The 19,213-nt window shown below is 43.5% G+C and overlaps 1 protein-coding gene across 2 annotated transcripts in view; it reads right to left on the reverse strand.

Moving 5' to 3' along the window:
- Window positions 1-2,046: 2,046 nt before the first annotated feature.
- Window positions 2,047-19,213, reverse strand: part of BCR (BCR activator of RhoGEF and GTPase) — a gene marked incomplete at both ends in the record, with an annotated part of 91,971 nt that continues 74,804 nt past the window's right edge. For both annotated transcript variants that reach the window (XM_079543735.1, XM_079543734.1), the window contains 12 exons: window positions 2,047-2,136; window positions 2,845-3,007; window positions 3,993-4,098; window positions 4,709-4,843; window positions 6,234-6,373; window positions 7,085-7,194; window positions 7,318-7,377; window positions 15,697-15,828; window positions 16,532-16,629; window positions 17,342-17,416; window positions 17,841-17,945; window positions 18,462-18,537. In XM_079543735.1, the coding sequence (XP_079399861.1) occupies window positions 2,047-2,136; window positions 2,845-3,007; window positions 3,993-4,098; window positions 4,709-4,843; window positions 6,234-6,373; window positions 7,085-7,194; window positions 7,318-7,377; window positions 15,697-15,828; window positions 16,532-16,629; window positions 17,342-17,416; window positions 17,841-17,945; window positions 18,462-18,537 (1,290 nt within the window). The remainder of the gene's footprint in view (window positions 2,137-2,844; window positions 3,008-3,992; window positions 4,099-4,708; window positions 4,844-6,233; window positions 6,374-7,084; window positions 7,195-7,317; window positions 7,378-15,696; window positions 15,829-16,531; window positions 16,630-17,341; window positions 17,417-17,840; window positions 17,946-18,461; window positions 18,538-19,213) is intronic.

The raw sequence follows: 19,213 nt of genomic DNA on the forward strand, positions 1-19,213 counted from the left end.
ATGTAATGGAAATACATATAAGAGAGAAGGAATTTCTAGTTGTACGTTACATTACAAAGAGGTTTGCTCCCAGACCTAAGAAGGGAGGGATACTAAGCAATATTAAATTCCTATAAGGATCCTTACATAGCATGCAAAATGTTGATATACTCACAAAATCGGAATTTCTATTTTTTTCCTTTTTGAATTTGTAACTTCACAGTACAATATTTTCTAATATTATGCAGCAGTCAAAATTACATTGACTACAAAATCATTTCCCTTCCATTATTTCTTTCTCTCCATTTGTTTGAAAGACTCCTTTGTTGGTGGTTTTTTATATATATTTTTGTAACTGAGACACTGCAGGTCACTCATCAGAAAACATAAAATTCAGCATCACAGGGGTTGCTTTCTCTGTGGCGTTTCTCCTCAAATGATGTTGGCAACCCAACTACACCAATCAAGATCTGTCCTTCCCTCCCTTTCTCCATGCTGATTCCTCCCCTTGTCTTCATGCTGCACTCTTCTTGCCTGGATGGTTGCCACCAAACGGATGCTGCATAACTGGGTATGAAGCAACGGGGGCTGGAGTTGTTAATGACAGTGGAGTGATTCCCACCTCTCCCAGGACGTTTGGCACAGCTGCTTCATAGCCAGAACACTTTGCTCTGGATGCCAGCAATGAGATTTTGCTTTCAGTTCCCTAGACAAACATTGCTGTCCTTTACACCTGTGTAACCCCCGTGGCTCTGACCAAGTTAGGCAGGAAGACACCAGCCCAGTATTTAGTGAGACCTGCTGTACAGCTCCGTGTGGTTCCACAGAAATCCCTTCACTGCTCTTACTTAACACAGGCTTGACATTTCTGAAGAGGACACATGCATGCTACTGGCTAGGCTGTCCATAAAGTACATTCTGACATATTTATCAAAGCAGCTATCAGAAGATGACTCTCGTAGAAGCAATGCACGTACAAAGCCTCCAAAATTCAAGTATATATCTATATATTAAAAAATATGTTCTGATAGGAGTAAGCAGCCAGGCAACCTGATAACCACTAATAATTTGTTTTGTCCACAAATGCTTCAATTATTTTTGCAGTGTTAACATCTTTTCTTTGGAGTGTTGGGAATTAACAGCCTTCCCAATTAATTTTCATTAAGTTTGGCAGAGTCTAAGGAATTCAGCAATCCTCTCTGGATAATATTGCTCCTGCTTTTATATGCAAACAACCAACGAATCACAAAGCACTGACTCAAACCGTCCCTGCCTCTCTTTAATTTGCTGTATTTATTTGTAGTGAAAAATCATTGAGTCTGGGCCCTTCAACACCCCCACCCCCCCAAAAATCCACTCCATCAGAAGTGCAACATAGGCAAGAGCAGAGCATCTCCTTGTATAAACATTTGCAGGAGAAGGGGTGGGCAAGACAAATAAAAAAGTTTGAGTTGTATGCAAAACTGTTTCACTTCTTTAGAACCCTGTTCAGGTCAGGACTTCAATTTCAGAGGAGGGTGTCTCAGATCCCAGACCCTTCCCTTCTTTCCTCTTCTTGCAAAGCAATGCTATTTTTGTAGCCTAGAACAGTACTTTAAAAACAGCAGTTATTAAAGACACAGTTGTGATAGATCCTTTAACTCCCTCTCACCCAAAAACGGGTATCCTATCAAGTGGTCCATTAGAAATCTTGACGTTTCTTTATGACAAATCCATAAAATGAGGAATACCTCCCATCACATTCCCAACAAGAGTAACAGCCACACTCCATGGTGCATCTGTTCAAGTGTCTATTGCTCCTTCTAGTGGAGGTTCTGCACAGCTCTGTCTCCACTTCGATTCTCATTCTCCTGATCAAAAGTAGGTATTTTTCTACCTTCTCTTCAGCTTGCCACTGGTTAACAAACAGCAGAAGCACTGATGGCCGTAATTCCCCAGAACAGGAACAGGCCAGAAATGTCTGAAGGAACACCAGTCTTCCTTTTTTCAAGAGTGGCAGATTCATGCCAAGAACAGGTTGGGTTTGTGGTGTGGTTTTTTTTGGAGTCCTGTTGGCATCACAGACATCTACACCTCGGTGGAAAAGAGAATACTTTGCCTCTTGCTGTCTGGGGTAGGGATGGTCTCTAGCTGCAGGAAGTACAGAAGGACTTGAACCTGGAAAGAGAAGGGAATAGGTAAAAATAAAGCCTTGTTAATTCATTGTCATGCTGGCTGTTTTACAGCTGGCAGACGTGACTGCATGGCTCTGCATAGGAATTTCTTTGCACTTACTAGTTTAATACCGTGCATAGTATCAGGAGGAATATTAAAAACCCCAATGCTTTGGAGGCACTTTTCAGCTTCAAGGATAGCAAGTACTGATGTTCCACTTTGTTGAAAAAATTTGATCTATGATTTGCTGTCACTCAATAAAGGAAGTACAAAACAGAACGATGAGCTAACACAGCCTCCAGGTTCCTCTAGCTGTCTGCACTGCTTTAAGAAGGCTGCAAGGGCAAAAGAAATCTGAATCTAGCAAGGATTATTGAGCATTGTGGAAGAACAGTCCTTTTATACTAGGCTTGTAACACAGCACTCAAAAAGCCTTGAGACTGCTCTCCAAAACCTTACTGTGCACAAAGAAAGAATGCAGGATGTGTGCATATCGACTATTAGTACAGATACAAACTGAACTGCCTGAAGAAATACAGTTCTGTAAACAGAGTCAAAAACGTCTGCACTGGGAGGTGAAAGTTGTTTATGTTTCTCAAAACTGCTATGAAAAAAAGGAGGAAAGCTGAACAAGGCCTTGGTAGATGACCACAGCTTACTTTAACCCAGCTACTGCCTTTAAATGATTCAGTAGTACATTTTGAATTTTACCTGGGACATGACTTCTAGTGACCAGCTATCAGTCATTGTTATAGGCTGGGTTGGGTTGGCAGGGATTTTACTGTCCTTCTCTGAAGGTCTGAGCAGCGTTGGTCCAAAGACAGTTGCAAGATTATGCAGGGACATCTTGTTAATGCTCTCCCTCTCAGCAACCCTGTGAGAAGAAATGACAAGTTGGATCTTTGTAAATATCTGAGTTTGGAAATGTCCTTCAGCAAGAAACCATAATTAATCCTTTTATACAAAATTTAGGTACAGACATTGAAGCAAGCACTCTCTCCATACATCCCCAAATTGACTGTATACATAAACAATACCTTGACCTGACAGCTACAATCTTAGGCACTCTACAAACCCTTGTTTGAGAAAGGGCCTGCTGATCGTTTGGTCAGGCAGAAGTGAGGCAGAAATAAAGGAATGTTTTCATCCCAGTTTCAGAAATGAGAAACTGAGGCACGCAGGTTAAAACATTTACCCAAGGGCACAAGAGTCTGTAACAAAAACAAGCCCAGATTTCCTGGATTTTAATCCAGAACCTCAGTCACAAGATCATCTTTGATGTCTACACTGACAGTCTCTGGATGTACGTATGAAATTGAAATACTGTGCATGTATTAAACAAGTTTATTGTATCAAACACATGGAAATATTTTTTCACAGTTGCAACCATATTGCAAAGACAGACAAGATCAGAAAGACCAGTCTAAACAGGGAGCTGACAACTCCAGTTAGAAGTGCAAAACTGGAATTTTTAAAGATGTGTCACGTTAGATTGCAACACCTTTTGAGACAGTACTGACGAGTCCTTAAGCACAAAGTTTCACAATTAATACTGAAACTTTTCCTGATGCAGGTGCAGTTTTGTGGAGATATCGCAGCAGCAATTTGCATTTGCACTAGATAAGTCCTGAGACTTTTGCTACCCCCCTCCTTCAGTTCTAATCCTCTCAGTTTCAGTGAGAACGCAGTGCTTCACTAAACGAGCATGAAGCAATAGTGATCTGATGAGCATCCACATCAAATCAGCAAATGCTTCTTCATTTGCCTGATTCAGCATGTGCTCAGGAGAAGGCGGCTCCTTTTTTCAAAATAACCATACTTTATATGTTGAATAAGTATCTAAAGGATTCAAACATTACCTTTTTAAGTGGTCCAAAAGGAAAAGGAATGTGACAAGGTTGGGTTCTGGAAGTGATAACAATAGATTCAACATACAGCTTTCCTTTGCAACGGGATCTGAAAGTGCTGCAAGACAAAAAAAATAATAAAACATCACCACAGGCAGTAAATTAGAAATTGACTGAACTGTATAATGTCCCAAACCACCAAATATGGTTGGTGCTGAATGGACTGTAATTGCATCATATTTTGGAAGGCCAGGCAGACATAAGTGCCTCACTGTTAGTTGTTTTTCTTGATTTCTTGGAGGGATAGAGAACCCTTTTCCCTCTAGCAGTTCAATTGCTTGAAGATGTCCAATCATTAGGATGTTTCCCCTTCATTAAATATAACAAGGCATATCTCACTCCAAAGAGGACTTCCTTGGAAGACCGAATGGGCAAACAAGCACAAACTCAGCAAGCAGGCTGTCATTCTATTCTTTGCCTGCCCTTCAGAAACTTGGACATTTTCTGCTTTCAAAAAATCATGGCATTTGCTCATCCTCAGACTTGCAGCAAGATGATGTCATTCCAAAGCTAATTTCTGAGATCCATTCCACTTCCCTTACGGCTTGTTCCAAGCTTCTGTGCAACATTATAAATACAGTTCTATACTGCTTTAGGAGCAGCCTCCTAAAGAAGAGCATCTTTAACACAGATCCAGGTCGTCAAGAGTTATTTTTGCTACGACCTACCAATGCCTTCTGCAAAGTTGGGGTAAAGTTCATCTGTAAAGAGAGGTTCAGGCAGCTCTCGGAAGTACAGCTTCAATGTGCCTGCAATAGCATTAACATCCATCTCGCTCATCATCACTGACACATCTTTGTTATCTGAAAGAGGGAAGAAGGGAAGAAGGGTTAATAAATTGCTGGCCTTGCATTCACTTTTTGATTGCTTTGATTCCTTGTTTACCTCCTGTCTTTGCCCAAATAGCTGAGAGTTTTCCTGTTTTCATTTCTCTCAGTTAAATGACAACTGAGAAATGCTGCACAAATGGCTGCAGTTTCCAGCTTTAAATCAACTAGAAGGAAGTTCACACTATCCATGGTTCCTTCTGCTCTGCCAGCAATGCGGGCCTGATCTGGAAAAAGCCCTGCATGACTGCATTTATATGCATTTCAACTTTTTCTTAATGATCACATTGGTTATTCCAGTTCCATGCCTCAAACAGCTTAGAATAAGAGACTCTAAGGCTGTCCAGCTCCCCACTGAGTGCTAAAGTACACAGGCAATTCAGGGCTCACATTTCAGTTTTGTTACTTTTAAGTACAACAGGACCACCTCCTTCCCTGAAAACAAACATCAAGCAGCAGAGCCATTGCTGGCTTAGCAGAAAATGGCATTTAATGCAAACGAAAAAATGTTGTTCTTCAAAATATGAAACACTTTTACTTGCACTACTGAGGACTCACAAATCAATGTTTTTGGTAGTTCAGGGGGACAGAAAGGAAAATAGAAGAATGAAGAAAAGCCACACACACACACACAAAAAAAAGAGCTCAAGAGGTCCTTTGGTTGTCAGGTGGATGCTAAAAGTATGGCAGAAATTTCATTTTCCACAGCACAGCAGTCTGGAGATGTTTAATCTGCTGAGTTTGGATGTCTTTTGGGGACACGTATGTCATTCCATTAAATGCAGCAGCACTAAGGAACACTGTTCAATACAAGATCAAGGAAGGCTTTAAAATATTGGTCAAAATTAACTGAACTGCACACAGCAGTATAGCCACAGAGTCAAGAAAAGAGCCCTGACCATCCATCTTCTGATTGGTAAATCACCTCTTCTTCCTAATCAACCACTGAATTGCATCATTTATTTTCTGCTTGCTTCCTTTCACAAAACATTCTCAAACAATTCCAAGGACTTCTAATAATTTGGAGGCAGCAATGAGGAAAACTGCAGCTTCTGGTTGCTGCTTCCCCTGAGGAAGCTTCCTGCTATGCACAGAGTCTTGGCAAGGCCTGCAAACCAGCCGTGTCATGTCTGCTGGGAGGAATAACAGACGTATTTGGTACAGGGATCTATTCCATTGTAGGTCTTGGGTCGCATCTGTGGCTGAGGAATATGAATAAAACATGCAGCCAGTTTAAAACGATTCTCCTTGAATGAGAATTCCTCTTAATGCTTCTAGGGGGAATGTAAATTAAAAATAGCACAGCCATCTGACAGAGCTCACATAGGTTCTCACAGGTAGGAGGAAAGCAGGCACAAATACTTACTGACATCAAAGGCCGCTTTCAAAGCCTGGATGTCGGTTGCGACCCCCGAGACGCGGTAGATGCCCACCTCCTCCATTCCGCGGCGCTCTATCTCCTCCACGCACTGGCGCACAATGTAAGGCACCTTTGATCTCTCCCTCCTTAACAAAGGAAGACAGAAGAGTTCAGTACAGCTCATGCCCTCAATTCTTGCTACCCCAGCCAGACAGGCGGGCTAAAATCACTCTGTCATTCTGCAGCAGCCCTGAGTACTAGGGCTTCTAGCCAGCTCCTCCTACTGCCGCTTGTGTCTGCAGCCCTGCGGAGGTAATGGGAGCATTCCCAAACTACCCTTGGATACATAGCAACACTGCTGCCTTCAAATTAATGCATTTCCAAAATGAGGAAACACTACACTTCCCAATGCATGTAACAGAACAAACAGGTTTCTTCTGGTAAACAATTCATGACAAAAGATCAGGGGTTCAAATAATACAACAGGATCCAAAGAACTTGAACATTTCTGGTTATGGAAAGGAAATAACACTCTTTAATGGCTCTGGAACTTTGTGGCCAAGCCAGCTAACAGCAAAGTAAAAGGGCAAGGGGCACTTCTGGAATTCTGAGAAGTGACATGCTGGAAGTGAACACCCGAGGTTTCCAAGCCTGTATGCATGTTGGGTTTTTTTCCCATGCAAAAATGAAGCTCACAAAATCTACACCACCTTTCTGCAGCAACAGCCATCTGCACTGCTACCCAAGTGGAGCAGACTGTACTAAGAAATCCCTCAGTGGCATTAAGACAGGTGCAACCCACTGGCTAATTGGCTTTCTCAAAAACCAATAGGGAGAAATTCAACCCATCCACTCACTTGGTGACAATAGCAATCTTGACCCCAAAGACCCCCGTCTGTTTCCGTGATGGCATCCTCTTCAGGCTGAACTCTCGACTGGTAAACTTCACTGACAGCTTCACTTCAACCTGATCAGAAGAGAGCAGCTGTTACATTTCAAACATTTTTTTTCCCTTTTTTTATTCTGCAGTGAACAGCAAAGACATAAACCACATCAGAGGTGTGGAAGCAGTGCTGTTTGCAGTACTTACTCCATTCATTGAGATGACTGTGCGTTGCCAGTCCTTGTCCTGCAGTGTCTGTGGGTCCAGCTGAAAAACATGGAAATGACCCATGAGCCAAGAACAGACTTGGGAGAAGTCAACTAGCCTGAAAGGGTTCTGTGAGCAAGCAAAGCTCCTCCGCTTTCAATGCATTAATTAATTCCCATAGGAAAACACACATCCCAAGGTTTCCCAAATTTTGGGTAACACGACACATACTTTGCATTCTCCAAGCTGGGATGATGATGACATCTCACTCATATAGACAATCCTGCAACACACATGCAGTGTCTGCTCAACAGCAAAGCCTCAACAAGAAGCCTCAACAAGGAAAATCAGTATTTGAAAGCTAAGAACCTCACATTCCATGGAAAGGGAAACTGCAGTCATTGCTGCAGAACATCAGGCACAAGAACAGCAGGCCAAATTTGCCCTGTCCTGCAGGGCCAGGAGTCCAAAAAGGGGAGGAAAAATTTCTGAAAATAGACTGATTTGAAACAGATCTCTCTCAAAGAGCTGCAAGTTCCAAGCACGTAAGACAGAGAAAGTCTCCTTTGTTCTCTAATTTCTTGCCTAAAAGAGGTGCTGAAATTAATTTTCAAAATTCAGAAATAAGATCAAGAATTGGGAATCTCTGCGTATGTGTACACAGGAAATCTCTTGTCTGAAGACAGATGCCTGCTTGCATGCTCTACTTCAGTTTGGGAAGCCTCCTGATAGTTTCAATAGTCAAAAAAGTTAATTAAATGTAAGCGCTGAAACATGAAAAGCTGGATTATCAAGGCTATGGGTTTTTCTATCAGTCCTCTTGTACTGCACAACAGAACTTTTATGTAATTTCTGTAAGATCAAAGTAAGCACAAAATCCATCCATAACATCTGCTCTAAAAACCAAAAGCAACTGCAGAGTTTTGTTTCCTTTTAAAAAAAAAAACAACAGTGCTTTTCGTTTTTGCTTTTCCCGCCCCGCTAAGTGCAATTCTACCTGATCTGCCCAGGCTCACAGTATGGTGATCACAGCAATGTCAGACAGACACACGTTCAAAAAGCCACACCTGACAGTGGACAAAGACAGACCCCCTATTAAGCTCTTATTTTTCCATTCTGGAGTAATTTGTAGGCTTCAGGCATTTACAAATGTTGAATAGGTTATTATTAATTCATCACAGGGAAAGAATCACTTTGCTGCTTCTGCACAAGCGTGAAGGAACGCTAAGTCTGCTACATCACAAGGAGACAGCAAAACTCATGAGAAAGATGGGAGGGAGAGAAAATGGCTGTTGAAGTGCAGTTCCTGCAAGAGCTGTTCCTCCCACAGTACCATAAAACCTTCCAAATGCATGGCAGAAAACAGATGCTGCAATCTGGTCTCAGCTGGAGAAAGTGGAATGCAGTTTGCCACAGACTGCTGTGGTTGGATGAGTGCAAAATTACTGTGCTGAAACAGAAAGCCAGACTTGAGAACTTCATAGTTGTTGGCTATGAAGCCAATGGCTTCCAGGAAGGACTACATTCTGCTGAATTCAAAAGACACAATGACTCTACAGTGAGAAAAAGGAATAGAAATGGAACATGATCTACACAGAGATAGGTAACGTTGAACAAATGAAACCTGTGTCAGGATCTGACAGTGGAGGAACCCAGTCGAAAAGGAGAAAGTCAGTTCAGAAACCATGGAAAGCTGTCTCACTTGGAACTGCGTACTACTTTTAATTTCATCTTGTACACAGTCAGGAAGAACACCTGCCTCTGCTATTGCAAGAATTCACTAAACAAAATCAGGTTCTGAAGCAAAGCCCCAAGTTCCATTTTCAGCTTTGCTTGATTTCTTTTGAGTGAACAGTTGTAAAGCTGGGAACAGCTGACTCAAGTACTTAAACATCACGCAGCAACTCCAATGCTAACCAAAAGAGTTCAAAACCAGCTGATTTTGCTGACACTTAGCTCAAACTATACTGACAAAACACAGAAAAGACCTTCCTGCACGAGGACTTCCATGAGCAATCTGCACCAGCAAAAGCTAACAGACTTCAGTGCCTCCTGAGGCAGCTTTGTGGCACTTGGCTCTTGAACACCTGAGATACTGCATGCTCACAAGGAGGCAGCTGCACCACACTCTGTGTTTTGAATTCACTGTTGTCTGCAAAGAAAAAGACACCAGGGCTATTTCTGCAGTACAGTTCCTCCCTCTCACAAAACTCCATGCAAAAGCAAACTTCTCCGCCTGGCAGAAGTAAATGTTGAAACAGTGGCACCTGCTGTGTGTTCTGGGAGCTCTCACACACCATCATGCTCACGCTCCAAACCATCAGCAAATTAACCTAGAACTGCTGTCAGGCACACACACGGCACTTCCCCTGACCCCCTGCCATGCTCCCTGCGAAAGACAACAAGCAGAAAGAAGTTTCTCCCTGCTTACTCACACTGTAGAGACCCCAAGAAGGAGCAGATGAGCAAGTCAGGCCAACCTTGTCTCTGCGCACTTTGTTACAGATGTGATCCCACAGCGGGGTGCTGCCTGCACACACGCGCCTTCCTGCTGAATCGGACCGGCTCCTGAAGGTGTAATTGTGGCAGAAATTCCTGAAGACCCCTTGTAAGGAATAGTCAGTAACTAACAGCTCCCACATTTTGGGACTGCAGAAAGGATCAAGAGGCCGACGGGCAGAAGAAGTGCTTTGCTGCAGCACTTCAGCAAACCCGAATAACAGACTGTTTGCCAAGAGGGTTTGCTTTTAACTCCGGCGGAACAGATCCGCCCCCGCCTGTGTGCCTGGCCAAGGTCCCTACAAGCTGGCCAGAACCTGAGCTGTTCTCCCCTGAATTTCCGTGATGGAAGTTTGGTTTCTAGCGAACTGCATTCTTTCCCAGAATCAAGAGGAAACCATTTCTGAAGTGTTTGGTTTCCTATGAACGAGCAACCACGCTCAGTGTTCCTGAAAACTTGACCTTCAGCTGTCTACAAAGCTGCCGGCAGGGCTCTGCTGGTAGAGGCTGCCACAGCGAACCCAACTGTTAGAAAACAGTTTTCTATCTCCTTGTAGAATGGAGTTACTGAGAGCGTTATTTGCAGAGAGTATTTACGATTGCAGGGAAAAGAGGGTTTGAAATATGTGCAAAACAGTTGAAGGAGAACTCTAGCATGGCCCAGTTCATTTAAGCTAGCAGGTATTACCAGTTCTGCTTAGGTTATGGCTACAAAACTTCTACCACTGTGCAAAACAAAAGCAAGTAAATAGACATTAAAAAGCGTGAGTCCAAGTCCTACTCCATCTCCTCAGTGATTGCCATACAGGGATAACCAACAAAAGCAGTGCTCTGGAGTTGGGAGCTCACAAAGACTCTTCTTTTGCTGGGTGAAAATGGGGACTGAGCAAGGACTGTTGGTGCACCAATTGCTGCCCATGCTCCTCTGTCTCTGAGCTCTGTTGCAGGGCTGGAGGGACCCTCTGTGCTCCCCACCTGCTGTTTGATTGTTGGTAGAGAACAGCTTGTACTGAATGGAGGGTGGAGGGGGGTCAGGCTGACCTGAGCCAACCCTGCACAAATCAATGGCTACAACAACAAAAAATGAATCCAAGGTGCTTTTTAAGTAACTGAGTCGAGTAGATGAAAACTAATAAAAGAGCAAAGGCTTGAATAAGTTCTCAACAGTACTGATTGAAGCAGGAAGTTAGGTTTAACAGTCTGACAAAATCACAATAGGAAATAACAGTGAGCAACCCTGAGCGAGCAACCCTGAGCAAGCAACCCTGAACAAGCAAGCAAGCTTTTAGTCCCGGACCCTGCAGTGGATCAACCTTGTGAGACCAGTAAGAGCAACACAGAAAAAGGGCAGCAGGAGCAGGCAGGTTACAAAGCAGACTGATGACAAAGAGTCAGTGAGTGTGATGCTCCAGCACAGAGAGCGGCCTGTGACAAATGGGGTCGTGCTGTCTTTTGGCCTGATTTGGAGATCAGTGACCTGGAAGAAGGAGCACTGAGTAGAAGAATGTAATCTACAGAGAGCCAAAAGGAGGCTGCTCCAAGTGAGCACAGAGCCCTCGTGTCACCAGCCCAAGGAACACTGAGGCACTGTGAAATGGCCGCCACTGCATTAATGCGACAGTGAAATGCACCTCTCAACATTTCCTTCAACTGGTTACTGGGTTTGAGTGACAAAAGGACCCATCTCATCCCCACCGAAAGCATATAAGATTGTGCTGTGTCTGTGCAAACAGGACAGACCTGCTAAGAGCCTTATGGGCTTGTTTGCACAGCCCCCACTGGAAGCACATGCCGCATAGGAAAACATAAACAAACTGGGCTGTGCTCCCCCAGCACCTCCAGGCCTCTTGTGACCCACTTTTTTGGCACTGGCATTGGCAAGCTACATCCCTAAATTCACTAATGAATCAAGCAAATGGTTCTCTGTATCCTGCACAAAACACAAGAGAACAAAGCAGCTTGGCACCGCGGGATTTCTGAGTGCAAGGTTCTAGTGCTCATAGCAAATTAGCAATGAATTAAGGCACACAATTAGGTACAGAAGTCAGCAGAGGCTGAGCGTGCAGAACACAAAGTGGCAGGGACCAGGAGAAAGGCAAACTGAGGACACTGGTCAATAGCAAATGCAAGGCAGGTATTAAGCTGTCTGTGCTTTGTCTTAAGAAATCACCACGGAGAGTTTGCTGATTTTTGTCCCCCAGAAGAGAAAACATACAGAAAGAGGAAAAAACAAAGAAGCGTCAGCAGAAGTGAAATGTCTGGGAGCAATGACTGAGGCAGCCTTAGTGTTAGTGTGCTTTATGTTATTTATTTGCATTACTTCCTCCCTTTATTAAATCTCCCTGGCAACTTCACACTCCATCAGTTTTTAAGTGTAACTGATGTGTCATACATGTTGTCAGAGTCTCACTGCTGCTGGAAACTCCCAGTCCAGCCATAACCCCATTCTTCTCCTGCTGCTGCTGACATGTTAATCTTTGCCACCATCACCCCTTAGACATGACCCACTGCCTTCATCACTTCCACCCTGTTTTCATTGCCGGGGTACTGTTCTGCATGAGCAAACTGTTTAAAGGAACTCAAGCGTGAAAAGGTTTTCTGAGTTGACACTTGGGAAGCACTGCATGTGACAATCTGTTTTACATGGAAAACAAACCTTGATGTCTGTGAAATAGCCATGTGCACTGCTATGAGATATCCCAGATAATTAAGCAGATAAGAGTGATCGTTCTGCATGGCAACAGAGGAATCATGGTGCGTTGCTACCACTGAATGACCGCTTAAAGGCACATCCTCCCTGACTTTCCAGCGCTGCTGTGAGGGAGAACAGTTTGCCTCAGCTGATCGTGCAGTAAAAAGAAAAAATAATAACAAAGGAAGTGGTGTATCTAGGAGGCACCAACTGGAGGAGATGGATCACAGGATGAAGCATCAGTTTGCTCAGGCAGCCTGTTCCCAAGGCTGAAGCCAGTATTGCTGATATATGCGCTCGCTTGCATGCACAGTCTCATGACCAAACAAAAGGCAGCTACAATCCAAATGTGGGGAAATGCTTGCCACACTTAGTGTAAACCATCCAAGTGCCAAAGACAGATTGCAAGGTAACAACAGAAAGAAAAAAAACAGTTCAAAATGAGAGACAAACTGAGCCTAAAACTGAGCTCAGCCTCATGCTCCCTGCTGCAAAATATATCTGGCCATTTCCTCCCTTCCCAAACTCCTCGCCAACCTCAGATTCACAGTGGCACCTTCTCCCTGCATTTCTCAATGCCTAAGGTGTAACAGAAGCCTCCCCCCATTTGTACAATCCAGTGCTGTTGCTCTCAGGTCTAGTGAGGATTTCAATTTCTACCTGCACAGGAGCTTCTCCCATTCAAAACTTTGCAGTTTTTTACTTTTAGGGAGAAAATCTGCAGATTGGCAAGCTGCAAATCTCTTGCTTGTGGCTAAAAAACAGGGAAATAAAATATTCCATAGGAAGAGAAAACATGAGCAATGGGAGCTATTAAAGTCACTGCCCATTCCTGGAAGCTTGTGACCACATGGACCAATTTCCAGTCTTCCTTCCTCCTGTGCTGTTATGCAATGGAGAGATTTAATAAACATTTCACAGCCTGCTCTCCCTGATTCATTGTCTTCCTCTCTGCAGCACCGAGAATGTGGTGAGTCAGGAATCCCAGCAGGAAGAAGCTGCAGATTTACAATAATACATACAGGGCTTGAGAACACATTACTATTTAACCAACACAGATTTTTCCCTGTTTTTATCAACTAGAGGATGCAGACACGACTCCTGACATTCCCAGACTTCTTAACTATGGGGAATTTTGGAAAAACTCACCCAACTTCACAGCCATTGCCTTTAGACAAGACAGATTTTGGCTGAATAACAACAACAACAACAAGACCTGCACAGGCTAGAAACTCCACAGTAACAAAACTTCTGAAAGAGAAATGAATGTAAAACCAATGATAGGAAAAAAAAAGCTGACAGCATGAACAAGCTAACCTACAGGCACTGATTTTATTTTGATATTATAATCTCTTAATAGAGAGAAATCTTCAGAGGTTGGATTTAAAATTAGAACAAGATAGAACCCTTCAGTAATTCTTATCAACCCCAAATCTCACCAGACCCTCTTATGACTTAGGTTTGTTGTTACTCAATGGTGTCAACAAGCTGCGTGATGCAACAGAAATCACTGAGAATTGAGGGTGTTCAGACAGGTCAGAAAGAGTCCTTAAAAACTGCCATGGGGATTTACTGAAAATGAGAGCTTTTGTGTTTGCTTTTGTGATCAAACACAGCACAAATTCATGGATTAGCCAAAACATTTCTGTTGATTTTTTTTTTAAGCTTTCCAAGCTGCTTAGATTTCTCTAAAAGAATCAAGTGATTGAATTCAAGTGCCACCAACAAGTATTTATACTTATTACCTTCATGTAAGATGTTTTAATACAACATACACATCCTGTGCATAAAAACACCTACTCCTGTGGGGAAGAAAATGTCAAAAAAATTTCAATCTTATATATTTTTTTAACTATGTAAGACATTGAAGACTTTAGAAGGTCACTGATTCCACGGTTCTCCAATGAGAGCACACAAATCTCCAGGGCATTTCAAGGCTGAAAGCTTGCTCTTTTGTACTTGCTCAGATCCACAGAAAATCAGCCTTTGTCAGCAGGAGGGACACACAGATCTCTGCTTGGCCTGAGAGTCACGTTCTACTAGCATTTATTGATTTGTATGTACATTATCTTCCAAACACCCAGCGTGCATTTGGTGACAAAGCTTTCCCTGAAAATAGTATGAGAGCTTCAGGGCTGTGAGCTGGGAGGAGGGGGGAGAATGGGCCTCATCAGTCTCATTTATACAGCAAACCCCTTTAGAGTAACAGTGAGATGTGATCCTGCAAGCTGCCCACAATCAGAGCTGCCTCTGAAATGCCACCGATGGTCTTGGCCTGTGTGATTATCACTCACATCCTGAAAAAGAGGTCATCCAAGAAGTGGCAAAGACCTAAAGGTAAATGAAGGTGAACCAGTACTATTTTTCTGCACACAAGAAAGGAAAAGCTACCTGGGCAGGATACAACAGTCCAATGTAAAGAATGCATCCTCAGAGCAAACGCTTAAACAGCTCCCTAAAGCTGTGCACAGACACTGCAACAATCTGGAGGAAGCGTAGGAACACGTGTTCACTATGACAGCACCCACTGAGGAGCCTGATTTCCCCTGCACGGACCTTTAGTGCTTTATCACACAGCAGCTCCTGGAGAGCAGCACCCGCCTGCAATCATCCCCTTCCTTGCTATATTTGCTACACAGACAAAGTGCACACACTGATTCACAGTGGTGGAATAGTTCAAAAAACCCATTTATCTCAGATGCAGTCTGTTGTCATGGGCACTAAACTTTGGACATGGCAGTTATCAGGACAATAACCCTGTCCTCCAAGGCCTTGCAAGCACATCGATCAACTTCCAGCACACAGGGAAGGAGGGAAGGTAGTGTTCTTCTGCACAGTATTTTCACTGCTTCCTCTTTTGTCTCAACAGTACCCAGGGCTCACTGCAGCTTCTGTATCCTCTGCTGGAAGTGTTGAAGTTAACAGGGAAATCAAGAGATCAGAACCTATTTTTTCTGAAAAAACATCTTTTATAATAAGGGCAGTGAAGTAAGCAAGGGGGACAAGGCAAGAGGGAAAAGGCTGCTGACTTCCCACTTGTGAATCTCACTGTATTTCTCACTGTCTGGAGGAAAACTCCCAGTGTGGAGACAATCAGAAGGCAGAAAAAAAGCTCTCTGGGATGCTCCAGGATTAAAAAAACCTGTCATGTTTTGCAGTAATCAGGAACAAGTTAAGTGCAGTCTTACCTGGATCTGTCCTTTTCCCATTATGCGATCTGTGCTCTCTCCATCCTCTTTGGTGAGCTTCATTTTGTTGTAGCACTTTTCATAGCACAAAATCCGCAGAGTCTGTGAGCCTTCCAACTCAATCTCAAACTCCTGCAGGGCACCAGAAAAGGACAGAGCAATGAGTGCACCACAGCAAGACGTTCAGTCTCTTCATAGTCAGGATATTATCCTTAAAACTCTTCAGGAAGGAGCACTTCAGGTCTGGTGAAGATCTCCTTCCTCATGAAAATGGTCTGAAAATAAACTGAAGGCTGTAATTTGTACATATGAGGTGGCCAAATTAGAGACTAAGGCAGTTGGCTCCTTAGCCAGGTTTCACTGACATGCAGCAAAGCATCATTTAAAGAAACAAACTCGCCTACGTTCGTCTAATTTTGCTCTCCTGCAGGTTTGCAAGTTGGCTGTAAGCAGGCATACGTCTAATTCTTTCTCCTCACAACAAATAAAAGCACCTCCAAAAGAATCCTCCTTCAGTATACTATCACTGATGTCTTATTAAAAAAAAATAATAATCAAGTATATCTGTTTAAATGATGAGATGCTGGAAAATGCAGGACTCATTTTGTACTGAAAAATTTATTTAACTCCATCCAGATCAAGAGGAAATCTGTGAGAAGGAATTAGAGCCAGGTGGATCTGCCATCAGTGTGATTGCTGAAAGGCAGCACATGCTGCACAAATCCAAAGCACGCAGCCTGGGCTTCAGACAAGATGTTCTTTCATTTGCAGTTTTTCTACCCATCACGCACTGATGTCACATGGAAAACAGCACATCAAGAACAACCCAACCTACCTCATTCCAGTTGGGCTCCGTGGTGTCTCTGTACACCCTGGTTTTGGCCTTGTTCACAAAATACCCAAAAGAATCAACCTCTAATGTGCAATACAAATCTGAGAAAGGGGAGAGAAAAACTTCATAAATATTTCTAGAACCTCCTATCTTACATTAATCACCTCTAGGGTGTTTCTTCATTTATATCTTCTCTGTAATAGTACCAGTAACACTGCCCAATGCAAATTTTGTCATCTGGACCAGCAGAGTTGCTTTTATGAAGCTGAATTACCAGCACACTGGTATAAATAACCTCAGCACAGACAAGCCTTTCACTTATGAGTCTGGTGTGTGCTATTAACTAGTATTTCCCAATCAAGCCACGATGAGCAGAAGGTTTACACCAATGAGAAATGAAACTCCCCTAGGTAGATACCGGATCCCATCAGCACATCGGAGCTGATTTCACTGGCAACAGCATCTGCATAACATCCCTCAGAGGCGAGGTTAGGGCCGAGTCATCAAAACCTCATTATCTCCACACTGTTTAATTATGTGGTATCTTGTGCTTTTAAAAATAGTGATGAACTGCAGACATTGCCCCTTCTTTTATGCTTTTAGCTATGTTAGCCAGTACCATTGCACTCCTCTAAATTCATACCAATGTCCCAATTTCACTTCCAGTTCCCCAAATCACCACTCCTCTTCCTGATCATCATCCCAGTTACTGCCATCCTAAATGAATCCACACCCAGCTGTCAACAGCACCGTCATCTCCCTCCTGCTATCTAACATCCCCCAAAACCTCTGTGTTACAGAACTACAACTCACTTGAACTTTGCTTGAATCCTGTGGCAGAGTGGACAATGACATTCAGGAATCCATAGAGACCTGGAGATTCATCATCTATACAACAAGGCAAAGGAACGCTGTTAAATTCACAGAGAAGCCAAGAGCGAAAGACAGAGCGATGAGTTAATTTTGCAGAAGTTAATGTCCCTAAAATGGATGTAGCAGGAACATGTATTCTAGCCATTTATAACTTCTGGCAATTTGGGGCTTTTACAATGCCACTGCTAGGGTCAGCAAGACAGCGTGGAAGAAAAACAAAGGACAAAAGTAAAATATAGACACAAAGCCTATACCAGCAGGCTAAAAAGCAACACAGGATGGTCTCTGACGCAGTGTCCTACATTTGGAAATCATCACCAGATTGAAGCTGTAGCAGAAAGAAATATTAAGAGTAGCTCTAGGGGAAATGCACAAAGGCAGGCAGAGACAGGCTTTCACTGCAGCTACACCATATGAAAGCATAAACTGTACGTCTTACCTTCCTTATTGATAGTGAGGGGAATGTTGTGAACTGTCTGGAGTTTCACACAGGAATTTGTCAGCATCTGGAGCTCCACTGATGTGAGTGAGAAGCTTTTAAAGCCTGCCACGGAAATTCAAAGGGAGAGCAATTAAATTCAAAGCAAAAGCTGAATGCATGCTCTCTCATTCTGGGCATGCACAGGACAGCTGCTCCCTGGGCAACATTCAGCAACAGTACCATAGCACTTAGGTCTGTACTACTGCTGCAGCCTATCTCTGTTTAGGGCATGTTCAATTATTCCAAATTTAGAGTAAAATGTCCCCAAATGGCTCACAGGAATAAAGGGGCACCCACATTCTTGCAAAGCCAAAAAACACCCACACCAAAATAAAAGTCTCTTTGGTCAAAAGGTGCAGTTGTTTCCTCTGCCTGGAACTACACATCTCTACCTGGAGGGTAATTGAGAGAAACTCCTCCCACACATTCCCTCCGTGGTATGGGAAGCAAAATTCCCACAGACAGGCTCAGATGTGCAGTGACAGAAGACTTTCAGATTCCACTCTGAATGCCCCACACCGTATCCTCTGGATTCAATATCACAGCATCTGAACCAATAGCTAGCTAAGGGTCACTCACATTTCTTCTGCTGCTCCCGGATGTTCTCCCTCCACTCTGCCCTTTCATAGTCCGATGAAATGAGGAACGTGTAACTCTACCCAAAAAACAGAAGAACATGGGGTATGCATTAATCTGATCCACCGCTGAGAGCTGGTCTGCCTCCAATATTTTCTCCAGCAGAAATTCTTGGATATACTGCTCTTCTGGTACTCTTCCCATTGCCCTACATCACGGTTTTGTCAATGACAGGCAGGACTCTGGCACTGTGCCATGTCAGCAATGTGTCAGCAGCACCAACAAACAGACTCCTGCAGTCACAGCCTTCACAGGGCTCTGCCCTGCAAACAGCAGCTGTGGCCCTGGCAGCATGATGTCCCACGACAGCTCTGCACAATTCCTTACAGCAGCTGCACCACGAAACCTAAAAGCTTCCATGACAGGCCAAGACACTGATGCAAGCTGAAGAAGCAGTTACCAGCTTCTGAATTTTGACTGGTTTGTAACAGGATCTTGTGACAGTCTTTTGCCTTGTGTGTGCTAAGGCCATGGAGATAGGTTCCAGTACTGTCAGAGCAGGTGATACCTCTGGCACACTGAGAGTCCTGCAAAGCTAAAAGGAGATCGTTCTCAGCATCCCTGGTGCCGAGTGATTCTGTGAAGGGCAGCACACAGCTCTGAGAAGGCAGCCCTGAATGCACTAAGCCTTGAACTGAAGGGGAGGCCAAAAGAGAGTAGCTGCAGAGCTTTTTCTTAGGTGAAGAGGGCAGTTC

The sequence above is a fragment of the Tetrao urogallus genome (assembly GCF_951394365.1).
Source record: "Tetrao urogallus genome assembly, chromosome: 17".
NCBI classification, from domain to species: Eukaryota; Metazoa; Chordata; class Aves; order Galliformes; family Phasianidae; genus Tetrao; species Tetrao urogallus.